Source organism: Pholis gunnellus (genome assembly GCF_910591455.1).
Source record: "Pholis gunnellus genome assembly, chromosome: 19".
Taxonomy (NCBI): domain Eukaryota; kingdom Metazoa; phylum Chordata; class Actinopteri; order Perciformes; family Pholidae; genus Pholis; species Pholis gunnellus.
The window spans coordinates 10577171-10599142 of record NC_136546.1 but is presented as its reverse complement, the minus strand read 5'-3'; the positions used below and the strand labels follow the sequence as shown (position 1 = coordinate 10599142).

General features: G+C 40.2%; 2 protein-coding genes across 2 annotated transcripts; both read left to right on the top strand.

Annotated features, from left to right (window-relative positions):
• Positions 1–367: 367 nt before the first annotated feature.
• Positions 368–12148, top strand: LOC306711668 (rho GTPase-activating protein 20-like; the record flags this gene model as incomplete). Its single annotated transcript, XM_079180684.1, has 4 exons — positions 368–412; positions 3727–3812; positions 9555–9725; positions 11980–12148. The coding sequence occupies 4 exons, from the start codon at positions 368–370 to the stop codon at positions 12146–12148; spliced, it is 471 nt and encodes a 156-aa protein (XP_079036810.1).
• Positions 12149–14087: 1939 nt separating this feature from the next.
• On the top strand, positions 14088–20102 carry tagapb (T cell activation RhoGTPase activating protein b). The gene is made up of 10 exons (XM_079180324.1): positions 14088–14198; positions 14676–14760; positions 14867–14920; positions 15267–15330; positions 15630–15781; positions 16126–16287; positions 17123–17232; positions 17590–17776; positions 18064–18145; positions 18265–20102. Exons 2-10 carry the CDS (start codon positions 14734–14736, stop codon positions 19365–19367), a joined length of 1941 nt encoding a protein of 646 aa, XP_079036450.1. The 5' UTR covers positions 14088–14198; positions 14676–14733; the 3' UTR covers positions 19368–20102.
• The last annotated feature ends 1870 nt before the right edge of the window (positions 20103–21972 follow it).

The window sequence follows — 21972 nt, the reverse complement described above, 5'->3', positions numbered from 1 at the left end:
CCCCACTGGAGCGGAACAGGACAGGCTGGGATGGAGAGATGAAGGGAGAGATGTATACAGTCTTTTTTTGGTGGGTCAGATCAGAGTGGCACTGTGGGTCCAAGTCAGGCACAACAACCCCCTCTCCTGTTTTGTGTGCCAGCCAAGCCTCCTTTGTTTATAACCCTCATTAGCACCAGTTAGAAGAAGCTGTCTGGCAGCACAACAGGCATCACTCCGCAGCCGCTCCCTGTTTCGCTCACAGCAGAGCCCTCAAACTGCTTCTCCTCTACTTGCAGACACACAAACTAACAGTACAGGACGGCAGGCGGTTGAGGACTTGCTCGGAGACGCCAGAATGGACTCTCCGGATTATGGAGTTGCAGCGATGAGGAGAGGAAGCTGTGATGATGCTGCGGCGTCTCTACGTCCTGTGAGTATTGATCCGCCCGTCCAAAGGCAAAGGTGAAAAAGATCCTGTTGGTGATGACCACTGCGTGTGACTCAATGTGAAACACAGACTCATTAATCTGACAATTACATCAACATGTTGTTCATCAGTTGCTGTGTGTGAGAGAGAGGTTTGAAGGCTGTATCCTGAGGTGGATTGGTAGATGGTAGTGAGGTCTTGCGAGGGTTATTGGTGGGTCCAAACCATTATCTTTAACAGACACATGTAGCCTGTGCGTATTAAGACCAGAATAGCAATAATGTATCTATGCTTTAGATATACCAGTGGAATAATCTGGAAAAAGAATATGTGTCACTGGAAACTCTTCTTTCCAAAGTTCAATTTCCTGGTTGGTAATTGAAGTCTCTCCTCATCTGAAAATGCCAGTTCAACAGTTGTTAGTTCAAACACCTAAAACGGCACAGCTATGTGTTTTTCTGACAAGAAAACTCTTGTGGTCTTGCAGTTGATATATACAGCTGCAAATCCTCTAAAGGCATGGTCACGTTAGACAAGCCCCAAAAATATCCATGTGATTTCCTGGTGTTATGTCGAAGTCTGAACACAGGTTAATAATGTGTCTTCACCTAAAAGGAGGAGGTCAGGGAGGAAGGATCGGGTGCACCCGAGTGTCTGAATTTTGCACTAACGACTGCAGCTCCCATCATGTCTCCTATCTTTTCATGATCTAACCTTAATTAAGTGGTTATTGTTGCTTAACCAAACCAAACCTTAACCATAGAGGGGACAGAGCAGTACACTTTAATGTGGACTAATGAGGACTCGTTGGGTCGCATTTCAGATTTGAATAATCACATTTGTTGAGGGGTAATAAGGTTTTAAGAGCGCATCCTGCTACATTAAACTTGCCATGACCAATATTCATATCAATTCAAGAATTTTCAGAAGATGAACATATGCACGTTTTCCTGTAATTACTAATTGAACAGCAGTTTCATCTGACCGTCTCTCCTTCATCTCATCATGTCTTTCAACATAATGACCTAAAAAATCTTGTTTTAATCTTGTTTTAATATAACGAAGTTGGACGATGGTGATAGTGAGTTTTGTGCGCGGTGGAGAAACATTTCACTTTCTAGAGTTCCTTACATTTCTTTGTATTTGGAGGCAAGTTTATTTAAAGAACAACAACTTTGGCTTCAAGACGAGGGAACCAGAAGTTCAAAAATGCTAACTCATTTCCAGGTTTTAAGATACTTGCAGCACTCAATATGCAACCAAGGGCTGAAACGCTAACAAAATGCTTGTTGCTAAACACACAAGATTTCCGCATGTCAAAGGATTATTTTAGCACCTTATGTCCAGGATAATTAAAATTATGATGGGATGAGAAAAGTTAGCTGTTGGGGAGCAAATGTTAGCTTTGTTAGCAAGTGACTAGTTATCTAAGGCGCTTGCAAACAAAATACTGCATAGCTCTCTGATGTGTCCACATTCCACTATTCCACTATAAGTTGTCAATGTGCGCATAACTTACTGACATATAGTTATGTAAGTATGTTGAATGTCACCCTGGTCGTTCGTGTTCTGGTCACGGACCATCACGAGTCAGTCTTTGTGTGCCAACATGGAACGGGCTGCAGAGAGAGAGAGAGGCCAGAAAGAGATGCTTTGTCAAGTCTTCCTGCTTTTGTTTGTTTTGTTTTTCTCTTTTTCTCTTTGTCTTCAGTTCTGATGAATCCAATTTCTCAGTTTGTCCAGCAATTAGAGCACAAGAGCAGCCTCAACAAGATGGAAAATCTGCTTGTGTTCTTTCACCCAAATTAACCAAACAGCATGTGATTTATTCCTGCATGTCATGCAAATGACTGGATATTTGGATTCTGCTGGCAGTGCAGCATTACTCAACCGACCACCAACTCTAAGGGTTTCAACATCCATCACTGGGTCCACTTGGTACAGTCGACTTTCTTTAGGGAAGTTTTTAAAGCTTTGATTGACTTGTTTGCAGTATGAAAGCCGTGTTGTTGATGCAGACACATTCAGGAAATCAAGATCACATGCTGTTGGGACTCCATATGTTATTGTCATGGGTGGGTGGCTTCAGAGAGATCCAAACATTTTCAGCGTGATGGTGTCGTCTCGGTTTGTCGTCTCAACAGAGCGAACGGAAACAATTTCTGAAGCAATCTGTTTTGGTAAATGAAGTTTGCTGAAGCATGCGTCTCTTTTTCTCTGCAGCTTTCGGACAGAATTCATTATGTCTTCTGTTATGTCTGTAATGCACATCCACCACTGACAGCGTGTTCAGTTTCCACCAGTGGGGTTTCTGCACTTTGGTCCCAGGGGGCAGTAATTAGCCCATCACTGCTGGATGCTCCACAATGAGACGGAAAAAGACGACAATAAAATGAACATAGAAAAGCGACACAAGGGACTGGCAAGGAGATTTAGGCTTTATCATGTTGTCAAAACGGAATTTGTCAGTTTTGCAAGAGAAAACACATCATGGATTAAGACTAACAGGTTGTTTTGGTAATTGTGTGTCTGGTTAAGTTTCCCATCTCTGTTTAAGAGCAGCTCTGAGCTTTTCCTTCCTGCACCTCAAACCAACCTATTTTTAAAATTAAAAACATTGATTGCTGCGCCACATTTCTCCCAAACTAACCAGCAAATCTTATTTCTAAACAAAATGTAGGCGCAACATATAGGTTAGTCATGCTGTGTTTTATATACTACATCAAGTTTTAATAGTTGTTGACATTTTGGTCTTTTGAGTAGTGATTAGTCATGGTTAGAGCTTTGAATGTTAAGGTCATTGATTCATTCATTCAGGGTTTTCTCCAAAGTAAAGATGGCAATGATTTGGTGGTTCCATCTCCTCGATTGTGATATTTCTACTGTTCTTGCATCAAAATGTTTGTTAGCTGAGTGTCTTAGATATTTGATGGAAATCAAGCTAGCTCAAGGACACTGTGATGAACATGTTAAACTGTTTTCTGACATTTTATATACAAAAGGATTAATCAAGAAAACAGGTTTGTTGCAGCCCTAGTGATGCTATCATCTAAATGTCCATGACTGTGGGACAATATGGAGACAAAAGATTCACCTACACTGCAGAGACAACTGCATGAGAAAAAGGGTTGTCAAATACCTCGAAGCTGCTGATCTACAGCTCTAGTTGGAGTGTAAAAATCACGCTATGATTCAGGTTGTAGCTAGTGTTTGAACATCACGTTAATAAAATAAATATAAGAAAGGCCCTATTAATAGATAGATAAATGTATATAAACATTGTATCACTATTACAATTCCTCTGTTTTTTTTTACAGCACCTCAGACACTTGGCTCACAGACGACGCTCGGCCCCGTCACTGGTCTTTGGGAAGGCGTTAGGGATGCCATGGTCTCCTATCAGGTGTGTGCATCATTGTTTTTAACCCTTTTCTATCCATTGAACATTTTCTAAACATATATGATAGTTTTCTGTAATGCCCGTTGTCCTATTCATACACTCCTAACAAAGAGTAGCAAGCGCAATCACAATCTTCAAAAGTAATGGTTGTGTAGCTGGATTGGTTTATTGATTGACGATGCACAATTATGTAAATAATTATATTCCAATTGAACCAATTACAAACCCATTGCCAGTCAGGACAGTTTTCAGCAGCTAAAAGAACAAAAGCAGCTAAAAGAACAAAAAAACATGAGGGATGAAGAGAAGAAATGAATGTATCAAACAGATGAGAGATGGAGGAAAAATTGAGATTCTAACTAATAAATCAAAAATGTTGAGCTTGAAAAACATCAGAAAGTTCAAAGATTAAACCTGAACCATAAGGACATGAATAATGAAGATGTAATGTCAGTGATGTAGCAAAAACAACAATTTGTCTGCAGTTGTTTCCCCACTTGCAATGAATGTTTACTTCTAGCCTGCACAGCTTTAAAGCAGGTATTGATGCAGATAGTAAATGTGTCATCTGACATTTTTTTTTTTTTAAATGCAGCTGTTCACAGCAGGTGCTGTCTGTTATGACGTATTTCTGAGGAATTTTCTTCCTTCACAGTGTTTATTTGTTTTCTAAAGTTGTGAGGTATTTCACTGTAAATTGCTCAAATCAGCCGCAACGACATTTGTAAAATGTTAAAAATTGCAGAATGTTCTGGTGTGTTAAGTGTTGAAATCTGCATTGGATGCTTTTTCTTTGATCCGATATATCCGGATTTAAATTAAGAAACCTTTTTTAACTTCAGACCAGTGGCTCCAAACCTTGATGGATGTGAGTGATCTCAACATGTTTACTTGACTTTGCTATTTTCTATTAGCTTGAGAAACACAAAGTAGCTTTATATCTGCAGGCCTATTCAAAATATGAATCTAAGGAGGAAAGATATCGCGCTTTGCCCCAAGTGCTATTCAAGAAATGTTCCCTTTTGTAAAGGGGCGGTTAGTTTGCTTCAAAGGTTCACAAACCTCAACGCTTGGAAATCACTGCTTTAGACTGTTTCATATTCAGGCAATGTCCTATATTTGACACTGACAAATTGAGCATCTGGGAATATTTAGTTAAATTATTTAAAATGAGTTTACACACACATATCAATTTAAATATCAGTTGCAAAGTTTTATGTTTTGCCTTTTTCAGACTACATGACTCTAGCCCTGATTCTCCGCTCGCTGACAGTGTTTGGAGCTTCCCGACAAAAGCCCCAGATCTGAGGCAAATCCAGTTCGGCTCGGTGCTCGCAGTGATGTAGTGTGAAAATCACACGATTTAGAGACTCCGGATTACAAGGCAAAAATCTGTTTCCTTCACTGCAGCCTCCGGCCTGCAGATGGCAGCACATAGGAATACAATCTCAAATCACCTCGCGTCACAAAGGGGCACATGACATACCATATAAAGAAACTTATTTTCCCCTCCCATTCATGTGCCCCACCACGTGTGGAACAGAAACAGTCATGACGTCCCCTTGATATCACCCTGCAGGCCACAGAGCCCACTCTGTTCAGGCCACAAACACAGATGTCCCTCTGGGGGATTTACAGAGCGGGGTTCTGAAACAGCAACCTGCACAAACTCCTTTAACATCACTCACAACAACTCTGAGGACCAGACTGGCCGAAATGAATCGGGCTACTATTTCAAATCATTATCTCAAGAAAACCTAATCAAAAGGTTATCATGTTCAGTCCTCAGATTGGCTGTAGTTGGCTCTTATATTGTGTCTTTTGTGATTTTTAGCAGCTTGAAGACATGAAGGTATTAGAATTAGATTAGCTGTACAAATAGCAATAAGGTGTAACTGACATACATATATTTTTAATACATTTTATTTAATCATCTTGTATGTGTTGTATGTTGTATGTGTTCAGTGTTGATATGTTTGGTACCTGATGGGAAGTCCCGACCTGTGCTGTAGTTCTGGTAGCATCATATTGTGAGGTTGCTACTGTGAGGTATAGAAAGTGAAATACAAACTTGTGGGGAGTAAAAAAGAATGGTGTTTTAGTTTTATCTGCACACATTTTTAAAACACAGAGTAACTGAGGGCAAAACTTATGCCAAATACTGTGATGTCCACGGGTGCCAATGCCTTGTATTGTTTATTTTGAATTTGCAGGGTCACCTGTCTTGTTGTTATAGAGAGAATACTCAGCGTCTTCATTTTACAGTAGCTGCTTCTTCATACGGTTTGTCTTAAACACCGACCAACTTTATTAAGGTAAACAAAAATCAATTTCACCCACTGAGGTTTATTTTTGACCAGTGAGATTTTCTGTGGCGCAAAAGAAAAGCTGCCTCTAAGACAATGTTTGTGTATTGCTATTAAAAACTCTTAAATTAAATCTGAAACTTTAATTTAGTTCTGGGGTCATGTCCTGTTGGAATCTGGGGCTTTTGCAACCCGGGAATTGCATTTCAATAGCTGATCTCCATCGTTGACACACATTATATTACAATTTGAGTAATTGTAGGGAAACAAACAATAAGGTAAAAGATTCAGCATTTCCCTATCAGAATTGAGTTCCTAGCATTGTTGAGAAAGGTTTGAAACTCCATTTAGATCTCCATCTGCAACGTTATAACAGCAGGGAAGTCCAAATAATAAACAATGTGATGTATAGTCCTTGTTATGTTATTGTCAGGTAGTAGGGAGGGTGGAGGGGACTCGGACCTCCAAGCAGATTTCATATTCTCAAGGACTGAGCACTGCTTTAGTTTTCTGATCAAGAAAACCCTTCGTCACTGAGAGAGCAGTACTTGCTTGAAGGCTCTTGTCAACAGCCAAACTTTCTTTTGGTTTGATCTCTTGGCTTTGTAACGTCATTCTTTCTGCGTCCAGTCAAGTCAGGTTCTGTCTGGTATAAAGGCGCTGTGTAAATGCCGTCCGTTTACCGTTTCATCACCTCCTCTTCTATGTCTGATGTTTAACTCTTTAACCTTTTAGAGTTGTTGTCACAGTGGTCGGGCAAAGACCCCCGGAGCATCCAGTGGGCGAGTCAATCAAAAGCAAATAAGAGAAATGTCAGACACGTCCCACTCTCAACACACACACACACACACACACACACACACGTTGTGCATTTCCTGAAGGCGGGGGACTTCGTGGGTGGTAGTTTCACTGTAGTGGGACAGCCTCTGACGTAGATAGTACCTCATCACCAGATAATTAGCTATGTATTTAGTTCAATATTTGATTTGTTTCATTTTATTATCAGAATATTTTCTGAAATGCGTCTTGCATCCCAAAGTATACACTGTTTCACATAAACACAAAACACAACATTTAACCAAACACAGACACTACAAACATAAAACACATCAGACACGACCAATAAGTAGTTGCAGTGCAATCAATTTAATCGCTTCCTTTTACATTTGCCCACCGAGGGGCCAATTGACTTCTTGTTTTACATTTAATTCAATAGTCTTAATAAGACTATAAGTGAAACTGTTATTAATTAGTGCACATATAAACGTTACTTATATCAAATAATGACGAGTGTTTTTCAAGTAGTTTGTGAGCTATGAAGGAAAATGTTAATTAAACATGTTTCCCCGGGCCTCCACTACTATATTATGAGATTATTCATATCAAGGATGTAGTGCAGAGAAAACCAAACAAGTGATTGTTTACAATGTACTTTTATTATATACATTTTAGACAATTAGAATATGGCTTTTGGTTATATTCAAGGAATAATTTGACAGTGAGTTTATTTTCTTGCAGAGAGTTAGAGGAGAAGATAGACACCTCTATATATCTCATATTTGTCCGTTGAATATGTGCATACAGCCAGGAGAAGGCTAACCTTAGCTTAGCAACTAGCTTTGCTCTGTCTATAAGAACAAAAGTTGAAGCTCTTGTTGTTTTTACCTTTTACACTTTGTTTTTTGTTCATTTTTTGTTACCTTTGGAATGAACAAGACTAAGCTAAGAGTAACATCTGCTGTCTTCATATTTTACGGGCAGATATGAGAGTCGTAGGTCTACTAAAGTATTTTTACCAAAATGTTGAACTATTACTTAAATGGATAATAACAGTCGAGTTATGTAGCAGTGGTTCATGTTAAATAGTGATTATATAACTACTTTAAGGATATTTTGTTGTTTTCTGTTTGCATTTACACATGTTGATAACCACCAGTTGTAGTTTGTAGTTTTGTTTTATTTGCCGGTATTTTATGTGTCATCTTCAGTGGGCCAGAAGGGTAACAGGGAAAGTACCTCTGCTGCAACAATTTGAATTTCTGCCCTGAACCCAGAGTCAGTGGGAAGAGCAATGACCAACATTGGTTTCATAATCATTTAGAACAAACCACTCTTACTTCTTGTGTTTGTACACCTTGGCTTAATTGCGTGTTGATTTGGTGCACATTTTCTACATGACTGCCGCAGTGACCTAAACAAATTGATTCTTTTTAAATTACAGGTTATTTTATTGTGAGGTATCAAATAATTGAGTCAGGCTGTAAAGAGCATGTGAGATGAGCGGTAATCCCCAGAAGAATCAAGAACTGTAGCCAAATCCACTGCTTGTTTTCTGTTTAAGATTAAATCTGTTTTGCTGTTGTCCGGTTGTGTGCAAAGTTGCGGAAATATTCAATAAAAAAAGTCCCTCCTCGTCTCCGCTCCAAGCAAATCAGATAGTTAATACTAGTGTCTTATTCTAAGAAGTCTATAATGAAATAATATCAAGTTATTGACAGGATATTGATCTGTTATGGTGGACAATGCCTTCACACACAGATCTGACATTTTTCATCAAATCAAAACCTAATTCCACTCTCTCTGTGGTATTTAGGAAAGGATCATAGTGCTGGAGGCTATTGATTAGAATCAGCGATATACCTTTTTTTCTTCAGGTCACTCTTTAGCACCCAAAGAACAACCTAACTTTGGAGTTGTTGCACATCATCTTTGCTGATTGTGTGGTGGTAAAGTAAAGTTTTGTGACTGCATGTTGCGCGGTTACAGACAGACGGACATACACACCTGGCCAAGTAGCCTTCTCAAAACAGGTGCTGTGGTGTGCGCACACGCACACGCACACACACACACACACACACACACACACACACACAGACAGACACTTGCTGTTGGGGCTGGTAAACATTACAAGTTGCAGCAACAGGGGCCAGACTAGCTGCTTTTTTTTGGGCTTCAGCTTCATATTCACACTAGCATAGACACATACCTGAGTTCAATCAGGTAGGTGATCACCTATGATCAATATGATCAATATTCTAATCTAACTCTTGGCAAAAAAGCAAATTAACATTTTCCCCCCAAATGTTGAACTGAAAAAGTTTGCGTCTTTGAATTCCCACGTCTGTCAACCAAGCACTGGTTCTTGTATAGTTGGTGTTTTCAGAATTTTAGGATGTTTTGTTTTATTGCTGTCCATTAAACCATTTACTGTAAGACCTAAATGTCTTTTTGGAATGATAAAAAAACCCCACAGTTTAACATTGGTGACAATAAATGTTTCAGATATTCCAATGGCATCTGAGTTGTATGGCCATAAGAGGTTGGAAAATGTTGCAAACAATTTAAAAACATGTAATCCCGAAGCAAAATTACCAAATTTAGACTTGTCTGGCTGCGAGTCGTCCCTGTCTTCCACCTCTTTTATGTCCTTTTCCCTCAGAGAGGAGGCTTCCTGTTGGGACTCAGTGGAGCACAGTCCGTTTGTCCTCGGCCTCACAAGTGAGAACGAAGAGCTGCTGCTGGATGAGTGTGTTCAGGTCACAGACGGCTCGAAGACCAAGGAGAGACACCTGTTCCTCTTCAGCGATGTCATTGTCTTCGCTAAACTCAAGTAAGAAGTGTAGATATTGATATACATCCCAGAGAGGTTTCGAAGAAAATCAAAGAAGTTTCCACGGAACAAAAAGTTGACACATTGTTTTGACAGTTAGAATGGGATAGTGAAAGAGGAAGTAAAAAAAAAACGTGTATTTTTGGTCTTCATGCTTGGACTGTTTGGGAATCTCCCAGCACACAAAACTGTTTGAGTTTAGTCATTCTGACCTGACATAAGTAGAAGAAGAAAGCATGGTGGTTCCCTCTTAGTGGAGTCACATGAGGGGGAATAAATATGTTCTTCGCAAAAACTAGTTTCAACATATATTCAGCTGAAGTTCTGACAATATTACATCTAATATCAACCTTGAAGTGAGGTGAATCCCGGAACATACCAAGAGAAATATATAGGCCTATACTTTAATCACTTCTGTGTTATTATTATAACAATAATTACAATGAAAACCTCCCTTTACTTAGTTCCTGTTGGATGAAATCAACATGATCTGATCTGGCAGATTTCTAGACGATTAAACTGAAAAAAAAATCAAAGTAAACAAGCTTCAGGTTGTTGCTCATCTTAGTCAAAGTAGAGCTGTTTGTCAAAGCCGGTGGAAGTTTTATAGCTTTTGAGTGGGAGGACAATCACACTCATCTGTGTACCACAACCTGCCCACTGTTCCAGTAGGTAAGCTGGGACTACAGTAAGATATCGTAAACAGACTTTGGAGTCTTTTGAGTCTATATATATATATATATAAAAATAACCTTGATTATTTACCTAATTTTATATCCTTATTTCCCACGGCTGGATTATCAACAAGACCTCCAGAGGCCAACAAACAACAACTTGGTTTTCTGCGTGTCAGTTTATAATTTCAAGTGGTTTGGGAATAAGCATCATGAAATCACAAAATCAACTAACTCTCATTGCTGAGAGTTAAATGCCAAGATTGATACCATTCTCATGTCTGTCCAATACACATGAAACAACAGCTAGCAGCTAGTTATCTCAGCTTAGCTTAGCATAAAGGCTAGAAGCAAGTAAAGCCTGTACCTTTGTTTATTAGGCTTTGATAGTATGCTGGTGGTAATCACACAGCAAGTCATTCGGAAAACTGTGTGCCATGTCTTTTATGTGAAATAAAATATAACAGATCTATCTTTAATCTGCTGTGTGCACTGTTTACTTTAACAATGATCAGGGTCAAGGGGACCCTCAATTCATATTTCCCCCACGACCCCCCAGTGTTTGAATCTGTCCATGTTTATTTCTCACAGCCTTTCCATTGATGCTAGAATGAACAGTCTGGAGGGACGAGTGGTTGGGGTTAAAAATAGCATATTGTTCAGGGGATTGGAACTGGAAACGTTCCCAGATTCGGGCAAGCATCATTGCGGGCCATCTATAATAGCATCAACCTTTCTATATTACCTCTGGTTAGTTGCACATCACTTCTCTCTCTTTATTTCTATACCATAACACCTCCTTAGTCCTCAAAGTGCACGTCCCTTTTGTCTTCTGACCTTTCTGACTCTTCTGTTTTTCCTTTCAATCTGTCAGCGCTCCAGGATCCAGTCAGCACGCCTCTGCTGCAAACACTCAGAGGTTAGCAGGGTCACGACCAGATGCCGTGAACATCTGAGCGGGAATGATTCCCCGCTAATCATTTGTTAGGCACCTTTTGTGGAAGCTGTTTTTAAGCTTTTCATTTAGACTCGACCATCGCCTCTCACAACGTCCACCTTTCAGGACACAAAGAGTGCAGCGATATTGATCAAGGAGTTCAGTCACTGAGAATTGAGGGTTCAGTTTGTCCTACTTGATATTTCTGTAGTTTATAAGGCATGTCAAACATGCTGTTCAGTTTAATGTCACACCTGTTCAAGAGCTTAAAGCTTTTTTATTCAGAAATATGAACAAGCATTCCTTGTAATGGTTTTACTGCACTGACAAAATGTCCGAGAGATTTTATATCTCTTAATTCTTGACGATCAATATTTGCATCAAAGACTATTCCTTGTGATGTTTTCATGTGCACAATTCAATTGAGGCCAAGAATGGTCCCCAAATCTTCTAAAGACAGCCTCAAGACAATCTCTTTGTTTCATTGCATTCCAAAAAATGACTGTAGAAGGAAAAAAAAAAGAAATCTGTCACTGGGACAGAAATTTAGAACTGAAACCTGCATTTCAACCTTTGTGAGAAATGGAAGCAGAAAAGACTATTTAAATGGCTGTCGCCTTTGTTTCTGCTTTTGTTCGAACAGGTCGACGACCAGCTACCGCCTGAAGCACAGAGTGAGCCTCGAGGACGTTTGGCTTTACGGGTTTGAAGATGAAGCGGAGGAAGAGGAGGGAACGACGGGGGATATTGACCTCAGAGTGACACTCGTCTTGGCCTGGGATCTCACTGTTTGTTTGGTGTGTTTTTGGTGAGTGCACACGCAGCAGGTGACTCACATACAAACAGCCTTGTGTTGAGTGATTTGAATCACACGTGCATGCATGCCTGAATACACATGCACAAGCATGATAATGCTAATGTTTGGCTGTGAGGATCTTCAGTTTATTGGTATTCTTTCTCTTACACCCCAAATCTCCTCTTGAATTTAATCCTTCACTCCAGAAGTGAATTAGGAGGAGATATCTCTTTAAAGGTATAGTGTGATTTAGGGATTTGCATGTATAAGTAGTGCCGGGAGGAAAGGGAAAAAAAACAAGGCAATCTTGATTTTTGTCATATTTGGAGACGATTATGGTTTTCATTTTTTTTTATAACTAAAACATGATTAAAATGTCATATTTTTAGTTTTTCATGTGCAATGCAGACATGCACCACCTGTGGCTTCACATCACAGAACCAGAGATAAAATCTGTTCAACAAACACGGAACAAGAGTCCTTGATGTAGAAGTTGATTTCACTATGAGATAGCCAGAGCCAGCTAGCCCCCTGCAGTCAGTCGTTATTCACATCACAGTTTACAAGACCATTTTAACCAGCAGTAACCTCCAGTGCTTCAGTTTATTTATCTTCTCTCGTATTATGTTTATTGTGACAGTTGCTAAGAATAATTCCTTGTAAGTGACTGCTTGGTATTCTGATTTTGATTTGAGCATGTCGGAATAGCTCAATTTTGTGGACATTTTACACATTTTGCAAAACCAAAAATGTAAATGAATCAAATTAGTTCAATCTATCGCAGGCCCAGCTTCAAGTTGTGTGCAGATTAAACAAATGAGATGTAACACGTTAATTAGAGGTGCTGGATTATGTGTCCTTCAGTTAAAGCCAGGCTAACTGTTTGCCCCTGTTTTTGTGCTAAGCTAAGCTAACTGGCTGGCTTCTGAGAGATTGGTATCGAATCATGAAACTCTTGGCAAGAAAGCTAATTTCTATGTTTCCCTAATGTTGAACTATTCCTTTAACTTTTTTTTCACACGCGATAGAACAGCATACAAACACAGGCTTCCTGCTTCTTATTTGACAGTCTTTTTTCGTCAGGCGTTAAATAAATGAAATCTGAGGCTGTTCATGGAACATTCACACATATAGTAAATGGTCATATGATCTGTGGCCATCATGAAAACAGGGAAGTAACAAAGAGAAAGTCATCCCTGCAGCATCACAAGACAAGAGGTTGCAAAATAGGAAGTGCGGAGCAGCTCAGCAAACCAGTGTTCATGTGAGGGGATTAACATCAGACTTTGTCTACAAATACTGGCCTTTACCATAAAGATGAAGTGCAGGAGCAACACTGTGTCATACTTTTTGTCTAGACAGGGTAACTTACTAAAATGAATGAAACGTTGCTCTTCATCTGTCTCATTAAGGCACTAAATGGCACCAGTAGAGAAACGTGGTAGTCATTTGTGTTGTTCACTGACTCCCACGTTTCTTGAAAAAGTAATTAAAACCTTTAGCGTTTGACTCGCTATGTATTCCAAGAAGTTGATGAGCCCCACTGGTGGGATTTGAGTTTCATTTATTTTCTGAATGTTTGTCTCTCGTAATGATTCATTATGTGAAAGTTTCCCTCACAAGCAGATGATCGTGGAAGAGAGACTGTAAGACTCTTGCTCAATATGCACACAACCATGTGATACTGCAAGCTGCCTTAATGAGGCAACAAACTGAACAACGTGTTGTCAAAAGATGAGGCCCTTCAGGTGCACATGTGGGCCCACGTATCTGTTTCGCCATCACGTTTCCACTCGTGGACACCGAGCCGCAGTAAACCTAGTCTAGGAGGAAGTGGAAGGCGTCTGATTGGGGGCTGCCGTGACGCTGCTTCCTGTTCCCATGACTGTGTTACAGTTTCCACCAGAGTTGTTAAAAGCCGCCGTGGGTGCACGCTTTGCCTCATTCCTCCCACTGTATCTATCTGCTGGTTTGATTCTCTCTGTGGATGAGTAACTCACACCATGCTGTTATTTTGCCCACAGCTCGCCTGAGGTTAAAGAACGCTGGTTAGATATTCTTCACAGGTAAGAAAAATCATTATTCACAGATTATGTATTTAACAGTCAATATGTATTCAACTCAAGAGCCTTTCAATTATCATCATTAATAGTTAGATAGTACTCAAGCTACAATGTACAGCCATTTTGATCAATGTTGACAACATAGTATTGCTGCAGGCATCAAATTATCAGCGAAATCAATAAAGATGTTGAATTTCAAATGAATGTAGAAACACATATTTTCAGATAATGTCGTGTCGACTCCAGCAAGATAACATCTTTAAATAATGAAGAGCAGTGTACATTTTGTCTCTAATACTAAAAATAAATAAATAAAGAACTACACGATAGCATTATAATAAACCACTATAAGGATTGATACACAAAAACATAAAGTAAGACAGATTTTGTGTGGTTAGGTTAAGTTAAAATATAGACTAAAAAGTGTAAATACTAAAAGAATTAGGTGCAAATTGTAAATTTATGGGTATCTTTTCACAGAAAAATTAAAGACGCAAAAGCGAGAGCTGGTTGTGCTTCTTCCCCACCAGACGTCCTCATGAAGGTTTTGGGTGGCAGCATCACAGTAAGTCTCTCACTGCTCGCTCTACCATGTCCAATAGAAACCAAAATGTATTTCAAAATGAGCTTTTTAGTAAATAATCTCTCTCTCTGTCTCTCTCTTCTTTTAGACTAAAACTCTAACAGGAGGTAGCATGGCGCAATTCATTGAGCTTCCAATTGATGTAAGTAAAATCTGCATTTTACTGGCTTCTTGAGATTAAAGATGTCTTTCCACTCATGTTGAGATCTTTGTCTGAAATGCATAAACTGTAGCTACCAAAAAATACATCTGAATCACAATTCAAAAGTGATTTGAAAAAGTTGTATGCGACTGATTGTTGGCTTCCATAAGTGTCTTTTGTCACATGATGTCTTCACTCTAACTTGAACTAATGCATGAATAGCGAGGGTGTGTGGTGCTGGGCGATTGACAAAACACAACACCCTTCTCCCTTCTATCCTATTTGCATGCTGTTCCTCTTGCATACTCATCACCACATCCCTTTTTTTAAAAAATGTTGTTACCAGGGCGATGCAAAGATCTGCGCGGTGTCAAAGCAGTTGAACAACCAGGAGGACAAACATCCCATTGGTGAGTTCGAAAGTGGCAGTTTTGATGCAGGGAGGGGCTCATTAATTGTGCCATGTGTAGAGATGAGACCACAGAGCACAACCACAAAGACAGAAAAGGGAAATGTAACTACTGATAAGAGTGAGCAAGTGAAGAAAACTGTTTGACACATTGGCGCTCTGGGTTAAAATCTTGCACACATCTGGTTTTGTTGCTATGTTGCACTACTTTTGAATTATTGTGAACAGAAGACTTACATAAATGCTTTAATCTGTACGTATAATGTGTAACGTTGAATCAAACATTTCTGCTTCCCCCAGAAACCAAGTGGAACCTGGTGAAGAGGCTCAGAAAGGGCTCTAGTTTCATCAACAAAGCATGCCGAGCAGATACTGATACCAAAACTCAGCTGTTTGGACAGCCCCTCTGTAAAATATGCCCAGATGAATGTTCACTTCCCAAACCAGTCACAGTAAGTAAACCCTCTACCTTAAATGTCAGATCTCATCACTTCCTCTTGCCAGTCAAGTTTGTCTTAAAGACAAAGAGCTAATGTATTCAGAAAACGTTTGTTTCTCAGATTTGCATTTTGTTTTAAGGAATAGCACTACTCAAGGCTGAATATAAGACAACTCATAAGTAATAAACAAACACCTTCTTGGCTGAACTTTGACAGCTCTTTGACAGCAGGAAACCACGCGAGCGCATGCTCTGCACATCGATTAGTCTCAGCCCATAATTGCACTCAACACACTCAGCTGGTTTCTGTCTGTACTATGATAATCTCACGTCTCTCCGTCCCCGTCCTTTCACCAGGAGGTGCTGGTGTTGCTGAGGAAGAGAGGGCCGTCCACAGAGGGAGTCTTTCGGAAACCTTGCAATAACAGGAACATGAAGGACATCAGAGAGCAGCTGAACAGCGGCCTGGAGGTGGACATGGAGGTCCAGCCGGTCGTTCTGCTTGTCGGGCTGCTTAAAGTAAATTCCCATACTGTTACCATTTTATATTATACCATTAATACCACTATAAATACTACTCCTATAAATAACCACTACTGCTACAGTACCTACTACACCATTAGCATTAATTCAACTACTATTTCACCTGATGCTCCGCCTATGTTACCATTATGTTTTTATATGTGACCACCACAATCACAGCTGCTGCTACAGCTACTATACTACCGCTACTGCTACCACAGCGGTGGGAGAAGAAGTACTCAGATCTTCTTTACTTGAGTAAAACGTTAACACTACCATAGTGTAGAGATACTCTAATACAAGTAAAAGTCCTGCGTTCAAATTAAGTAAACTACAAAAGTATTAGCATTCATATATACTTAAAGTAGCAACAGCTAAATGATTCATTATGCATTTATGTGCAAGCCTGACTTTAGCATTGCAGCTGTTAAATATGGGGTTAAAGCTCTTATAATCTGAATCTGCAAAGTAACTGTCATATAAATGTAGTGGAGCAAAAAGTACAATCTTTGCCTGAGATGTAATGAAGTATAAAGTTGCATAAAATGGAAATACTTAAGTAAAGTACCATTAGTTACTCTCCACCCCTGTACCACCACCACCACCACCACTACTATAGTTTTATGCTATTTAATCTGCTATGAAATATTGCACAATGTAGTGAGTCAGTATGCCCAATATGAGGTCCATCCTTGATGCCTTTATGTTATTTGTGTTCTCACCCACATCCAATCCTAAAGATAAGCACCAGTTTAGTCTGAATGTCACACCAGATCATTTCTATTTATAAGCGCTGTGTCTCATCATCGACTCCCTCTCTTGTTCGTTGCAGAGTTTTCTGAAGGAACTTCCTGGCAGCCTGCTGGTGTCTGAACTCTATGACAAGTGGATGGCAGCTCTGGACACTGAAGACACCCAGCAGAGAGCTCTAGAAATCAAGAAGTAAGCAATGAATACCTGCTAATGAGCCGAGACGTTTACCAGCAACTGTGACCCCCAGCGTGTATTTGCCCATTATCATTTTTTATTTATTTATATATGAAAGGAAATCTGTTGGAGTTCTCATTACTGCTTATGTGGTCAAAAGTAAACAGATGGATATTTTGAGTGTTGAGTCTGGCAGAAAAATGTCCAATGTGCTCCTGTAGGCTGAACACAAACCACTTCTCCATTTTAGTTTGTGTTCAGTTTGAAAGAAGGAAGAAACATTCAATTGAAAAAAACGAGCGCCAAACTAAAGTCTTCTTTCCTGTTCTCTTTTTTTTTTTCTTCCTTCCTCCTTTTGCTACCCGCCTACAGGGTGGTGGACGACCTCCCAGGACCCAACAAACTCCTCCTGCAGCATCTCGTCTGCGTCCTCCATCACATCCTCAAAAACGCTGACAGCAACAAGATGGATGCCTACAACCTGGCGGTGTGTATCGCCCCCACGCTGCTGCAGCTGGACTGCACCCCGCTGGATGAGCAGAAGGAAAAGATGAAGAAGGTGAGAGAGATTTGTTATGAATATTCTTTCTCAGTTCTGGTGCTTTGAAGCTTTGTGGTTTCACCGTGCAGAAAACCTCAAAAGGTTTCATAAAGTTACACTTGCACTGACTTTTGTTGGCTCTTTGTTGAGTTGAGGACCAATAAAAACACACACTATGTTGGTCGATTGAAGCAATGCACTGAGTCTGGACTGTATCTGTTCTGAACCACAGCTTTGCTTTTCTGAATTCTTTATATCATTTTTATATTGTTGTTAATTTGACTTCTTTTTCTGATTTGTTGCAGGTCACAGAGCTAACTCAGTTCCTGATTGAGCATTATGAGATACTTGGAGAGAATATCCTAAATCTGCTGGATACCGATGAAGGTACATTTGCACATCACTCAAGTCTCTGTTATTACTGTATGATTGGGGTTGGGAACCTTAGGTTTGACTTTGGTCAAATTTAGAGATCTTATTCATGTCTTTGTTTCCCCACTCTGCAGACTCACTGTCCTCCCAGCATCACGACTCTGCGTATGACAGCACCGACCCAGATGGAGACGGAGAGGCGGGAGAGACTAGATCATATTCCTCTCTCAGACCGAGCTTCACCGCCTCCTCTTGGCCAGCTGATGCCATCTTCAACACAAAGCCAGCGTTCGACCGTCGCTGCTCCGAGCCCATCATCCTCCTCTCAGCGGACCTCGAGAGCCTGTGCAGTCACTCCAGGAGCCACGACGACTGCTCAGTGGAGAGGAGACACTTTGAGGAGCAGCCTCTGAAAAAGCAGATCTCAGACGACTCCTTCTTGCTCAAAGGACGAGGTGGAGCGAGACAAGTGCTGAGCAGCAACTCCGACACGGATCCTCTGCCCTACATGGCAGGTAACTGCTCGTGCTCTTCCCTTGAGAGTGCTGCCTCAAATCAATCTGAAGGCTCTGTTTTCACCAGTTCCCCCGTGGGGTCGCCAGCCTGCCCCAGGAAAGCAAACACCTCCAACCAGCCTTCAGTGGCTGGAAAAGTTCAGCAGGACATTGCCAGGCCGAATTCAGAGGAGAAGAGGCGTTCACAGTCCATGAGAGTTGCCAGTAGAGTCCTAATAAGGACCAGGAGCCTAGGGACCTTCAGTAGAAACAGTGTGAAGAAAGACTCCCAGAAGGAAAACTCCTTCCCTTGTGAAACTCTCCAGGAGGACTCTCCTGCTGAGTTTCTGCGTAAACCACGCCCTCTGTCGGCCATTGAAGTGTTTAAGCAGGCGGACAGCAAGCTGCCCTGCAGGCCTCCGTCATACAAGCAGGCGTTGAGGAACACGAGTCCTCCTCCGCAGTATGGATCAATGACTGTACACGATGCCATACAGCTGGAGAGAAGGTCCCGTCCATCCTCTGTAAATTATGACTTCCCAACTACCTGCTCAGTCAATCAGTACATAGACTGTTTTGCTCAAGCAGCACAGGACAAAGCCAACGTTGTCGAGCAGCGGCAGGCTTTCCGCCAGAGAGCTATGTCCGAGTCTGTGTCTGCAGGTCATCGTGAGGTTGTGTCACGGAGATGTAGCCAGCCCGTGTTTGAGGATATTTCTTACGCCAAGGAGTCTTATGTTTGATTGACTTTGGAACTGTTTCACAGATCATATTTCAAATAATATACAAACATGTTTTTGAATTTAATACCGTGGGCAAAGCCTAAGAACCAGTTTTTAAACTGCCAGTTAGAAACCCGACAAGCTTCTTGTATTTTCATTCATTCAGAGACACGCCATTCATATGTTTTCTTTTCATCGCAAGGCTTGATAATAGCAGCTACTCCTTCCCCTTTGAAGCTGTGTTTCTGAGGCTGTGCCCACTGAGTAGCTCTGTGAGACAGAAATGCTTGTACGTGCACTTGAAATCCAGTCTGTTCATTTTTCACTGTTTCACTTTGAATGAATGCCAGCTATGTGCCGCCTCTGTGGTTGCACTTTCTCAGTAGTACTATTTAGTACAACATTTAAAAGATATGTAGTTATCATGAGAGATATCTATCACAATGAAGCTATGAAAACACAGTTCACTGTGGATAAAATATGCTATGACTTTTGATTTTCTGTGTTTTGTTTGAAGTTGTTGTTTTGGTATGTGATATGTTGTGTTTTTTTTTTGTTGCTTTTTGTAAATCCTCTTCACCTTGCATGTCCTTTTTTTTCACTACAGTAATTAAAGCACTTTTCATGTGACAGACTATGCTTTGTAAATACAATTTCATGAATATAGATGTGTAATCTTTGTCAATTGGTATTCCAGAGTCAAGCCATTCCACCAGAAATTGTTTTTGGTCAAATGGAAGAAAAATAACACAATAAAAGAAAATAACAAAGTAAAAAAATGTCTAATTTCAGTGTTTCTATGAGACCTTTTAGAAAGCTTGTGTTACAAATGGATGTTGTGGTCCTGAAACGCTCCCCATTAGCATCAGAAATAATGAGAAAAAGGAGGAGGGTAACCCTTTTGGCTCAACTTCTCTTTGCTAGATGTGTTGCATAACAGAATCTATCGGGCCTAATTGAGAGAACAGCATGTTCTGGCACATATGCGGAAACAGGAGGAAACCAGACTTGGTCACATGGGTGGCTTTGGTTTTTCTCTGAATTGCTGTTCTGCTGATGCCACGTCTCTTCCTTCCTTTCGATGGTGTTTTAACACATCGTTTCCTTCCTCAACAAGTCAATTTAGTTCATCCAAAAGTTGCAATGAGATTGCAGCTGAGCATTTTGGTAACATTTTTCATCATGGAATTTAGGATAAAGAAGATAATCTCTGATTACACAGCAACATTGCCAATATAATTCATAAATCCACTACAGTAGACCTGCAGGAATGACTACATCTGTGAAGCATATCATGTTTATTTAACCTTTGTTAAACTCTTAACTCATTATTTTTATGTGCAGGTGCGACACAAAAAATAGGAAGATCTGATACAGATCTTAACATAATGTAGTACATCACCACCACAAGCATACAAAACAACCAGAGAGCTTCATTTACATTTGTATATGTATAGCCCAATATCACAAATGTGCTACAGAGGGCTTCACAATCTTACAGCATACGGCGACCACTGTTCTTGGAACCTTGCATCGGAGAGAGTAAGACGCTTCCAATTAAAAAACCTAATTAGCACCAATCCGACATAATGGCAGCATACGCCTTTACAAGCTCCAGCAAGCGACTATTTCAGGTGTGTTGTGTCAATTTGTGTTCGCTTGGACACATATTGCTGTAATCGTGCATCACCCTCTGCATCACGCTTCGCATCACAGCCTCTGAAGTGTGAATGGAATCCTCAGATCTCACATGATTTTAATCATTAGTAGGAAGTACAATAAAGTAACATTGGGGCAGCAGCATTCATTGTGGTGTGTAAGATGGCTCAATACAAGCTGCATGTTGTTCTGATTCTCTGCAAAGAAAACAAAAAGTAAATGTGAGGGAACTTGAGTCATGAGCTCAACGCTGTTATCTCTCTGTGAGATATTTATTGAAAGACCTTGCCCAAACATGTTGGTTACGTTGCAGGTAATATCCAAACCTCGACTAAATTTGATTTTTAATGAAATATGAGCTTAAGTTAGCCAGAGCTTTGGAGTTATGATGAACATTTAGTCCAGATTTTCAGAGAAAAGAGTTGCAGCCGGTTGCAGCACATTTACTGCATTGCTTTAAGTACAGATATACCTTTTAAGCAGAGTGTGTGCTCATCAACAAACATCCAATCATCAACTAATGAACAGCACTCTGAGAGTGCTCTTTAGCTGATTTTGTAATGAACACATTGTACAGCTTCTGTCAGTGTAACTTACTACAGCCCTGACCGCTGATTCAATATGAAACGCAGAGCTGCACACAGCAGAACATTAGCTACATTGTTAAATTATGATGAAATCATACTCACTGTGTTTACCATATTAACGGTATGACAAAAATACATAAAGTGTGTAATCTCTGCTGTAATGCACTGACCCTGCTTAATATCATGTTTACTTTCCATGATACAGATTATAGAAAATGTTGTATTTATATCTGCATTGCACAATAGTTATTTAGGCCCAGTACATTGGAGTCCCCTATCCACCGCATTTTGTACATTTTAAAATAATGACTTCGCATATGCTGTATGCTGCTTTTTGCCCCCGGTAATTGCCTCTGTTTTAACCTCACTGCTCTTAACTG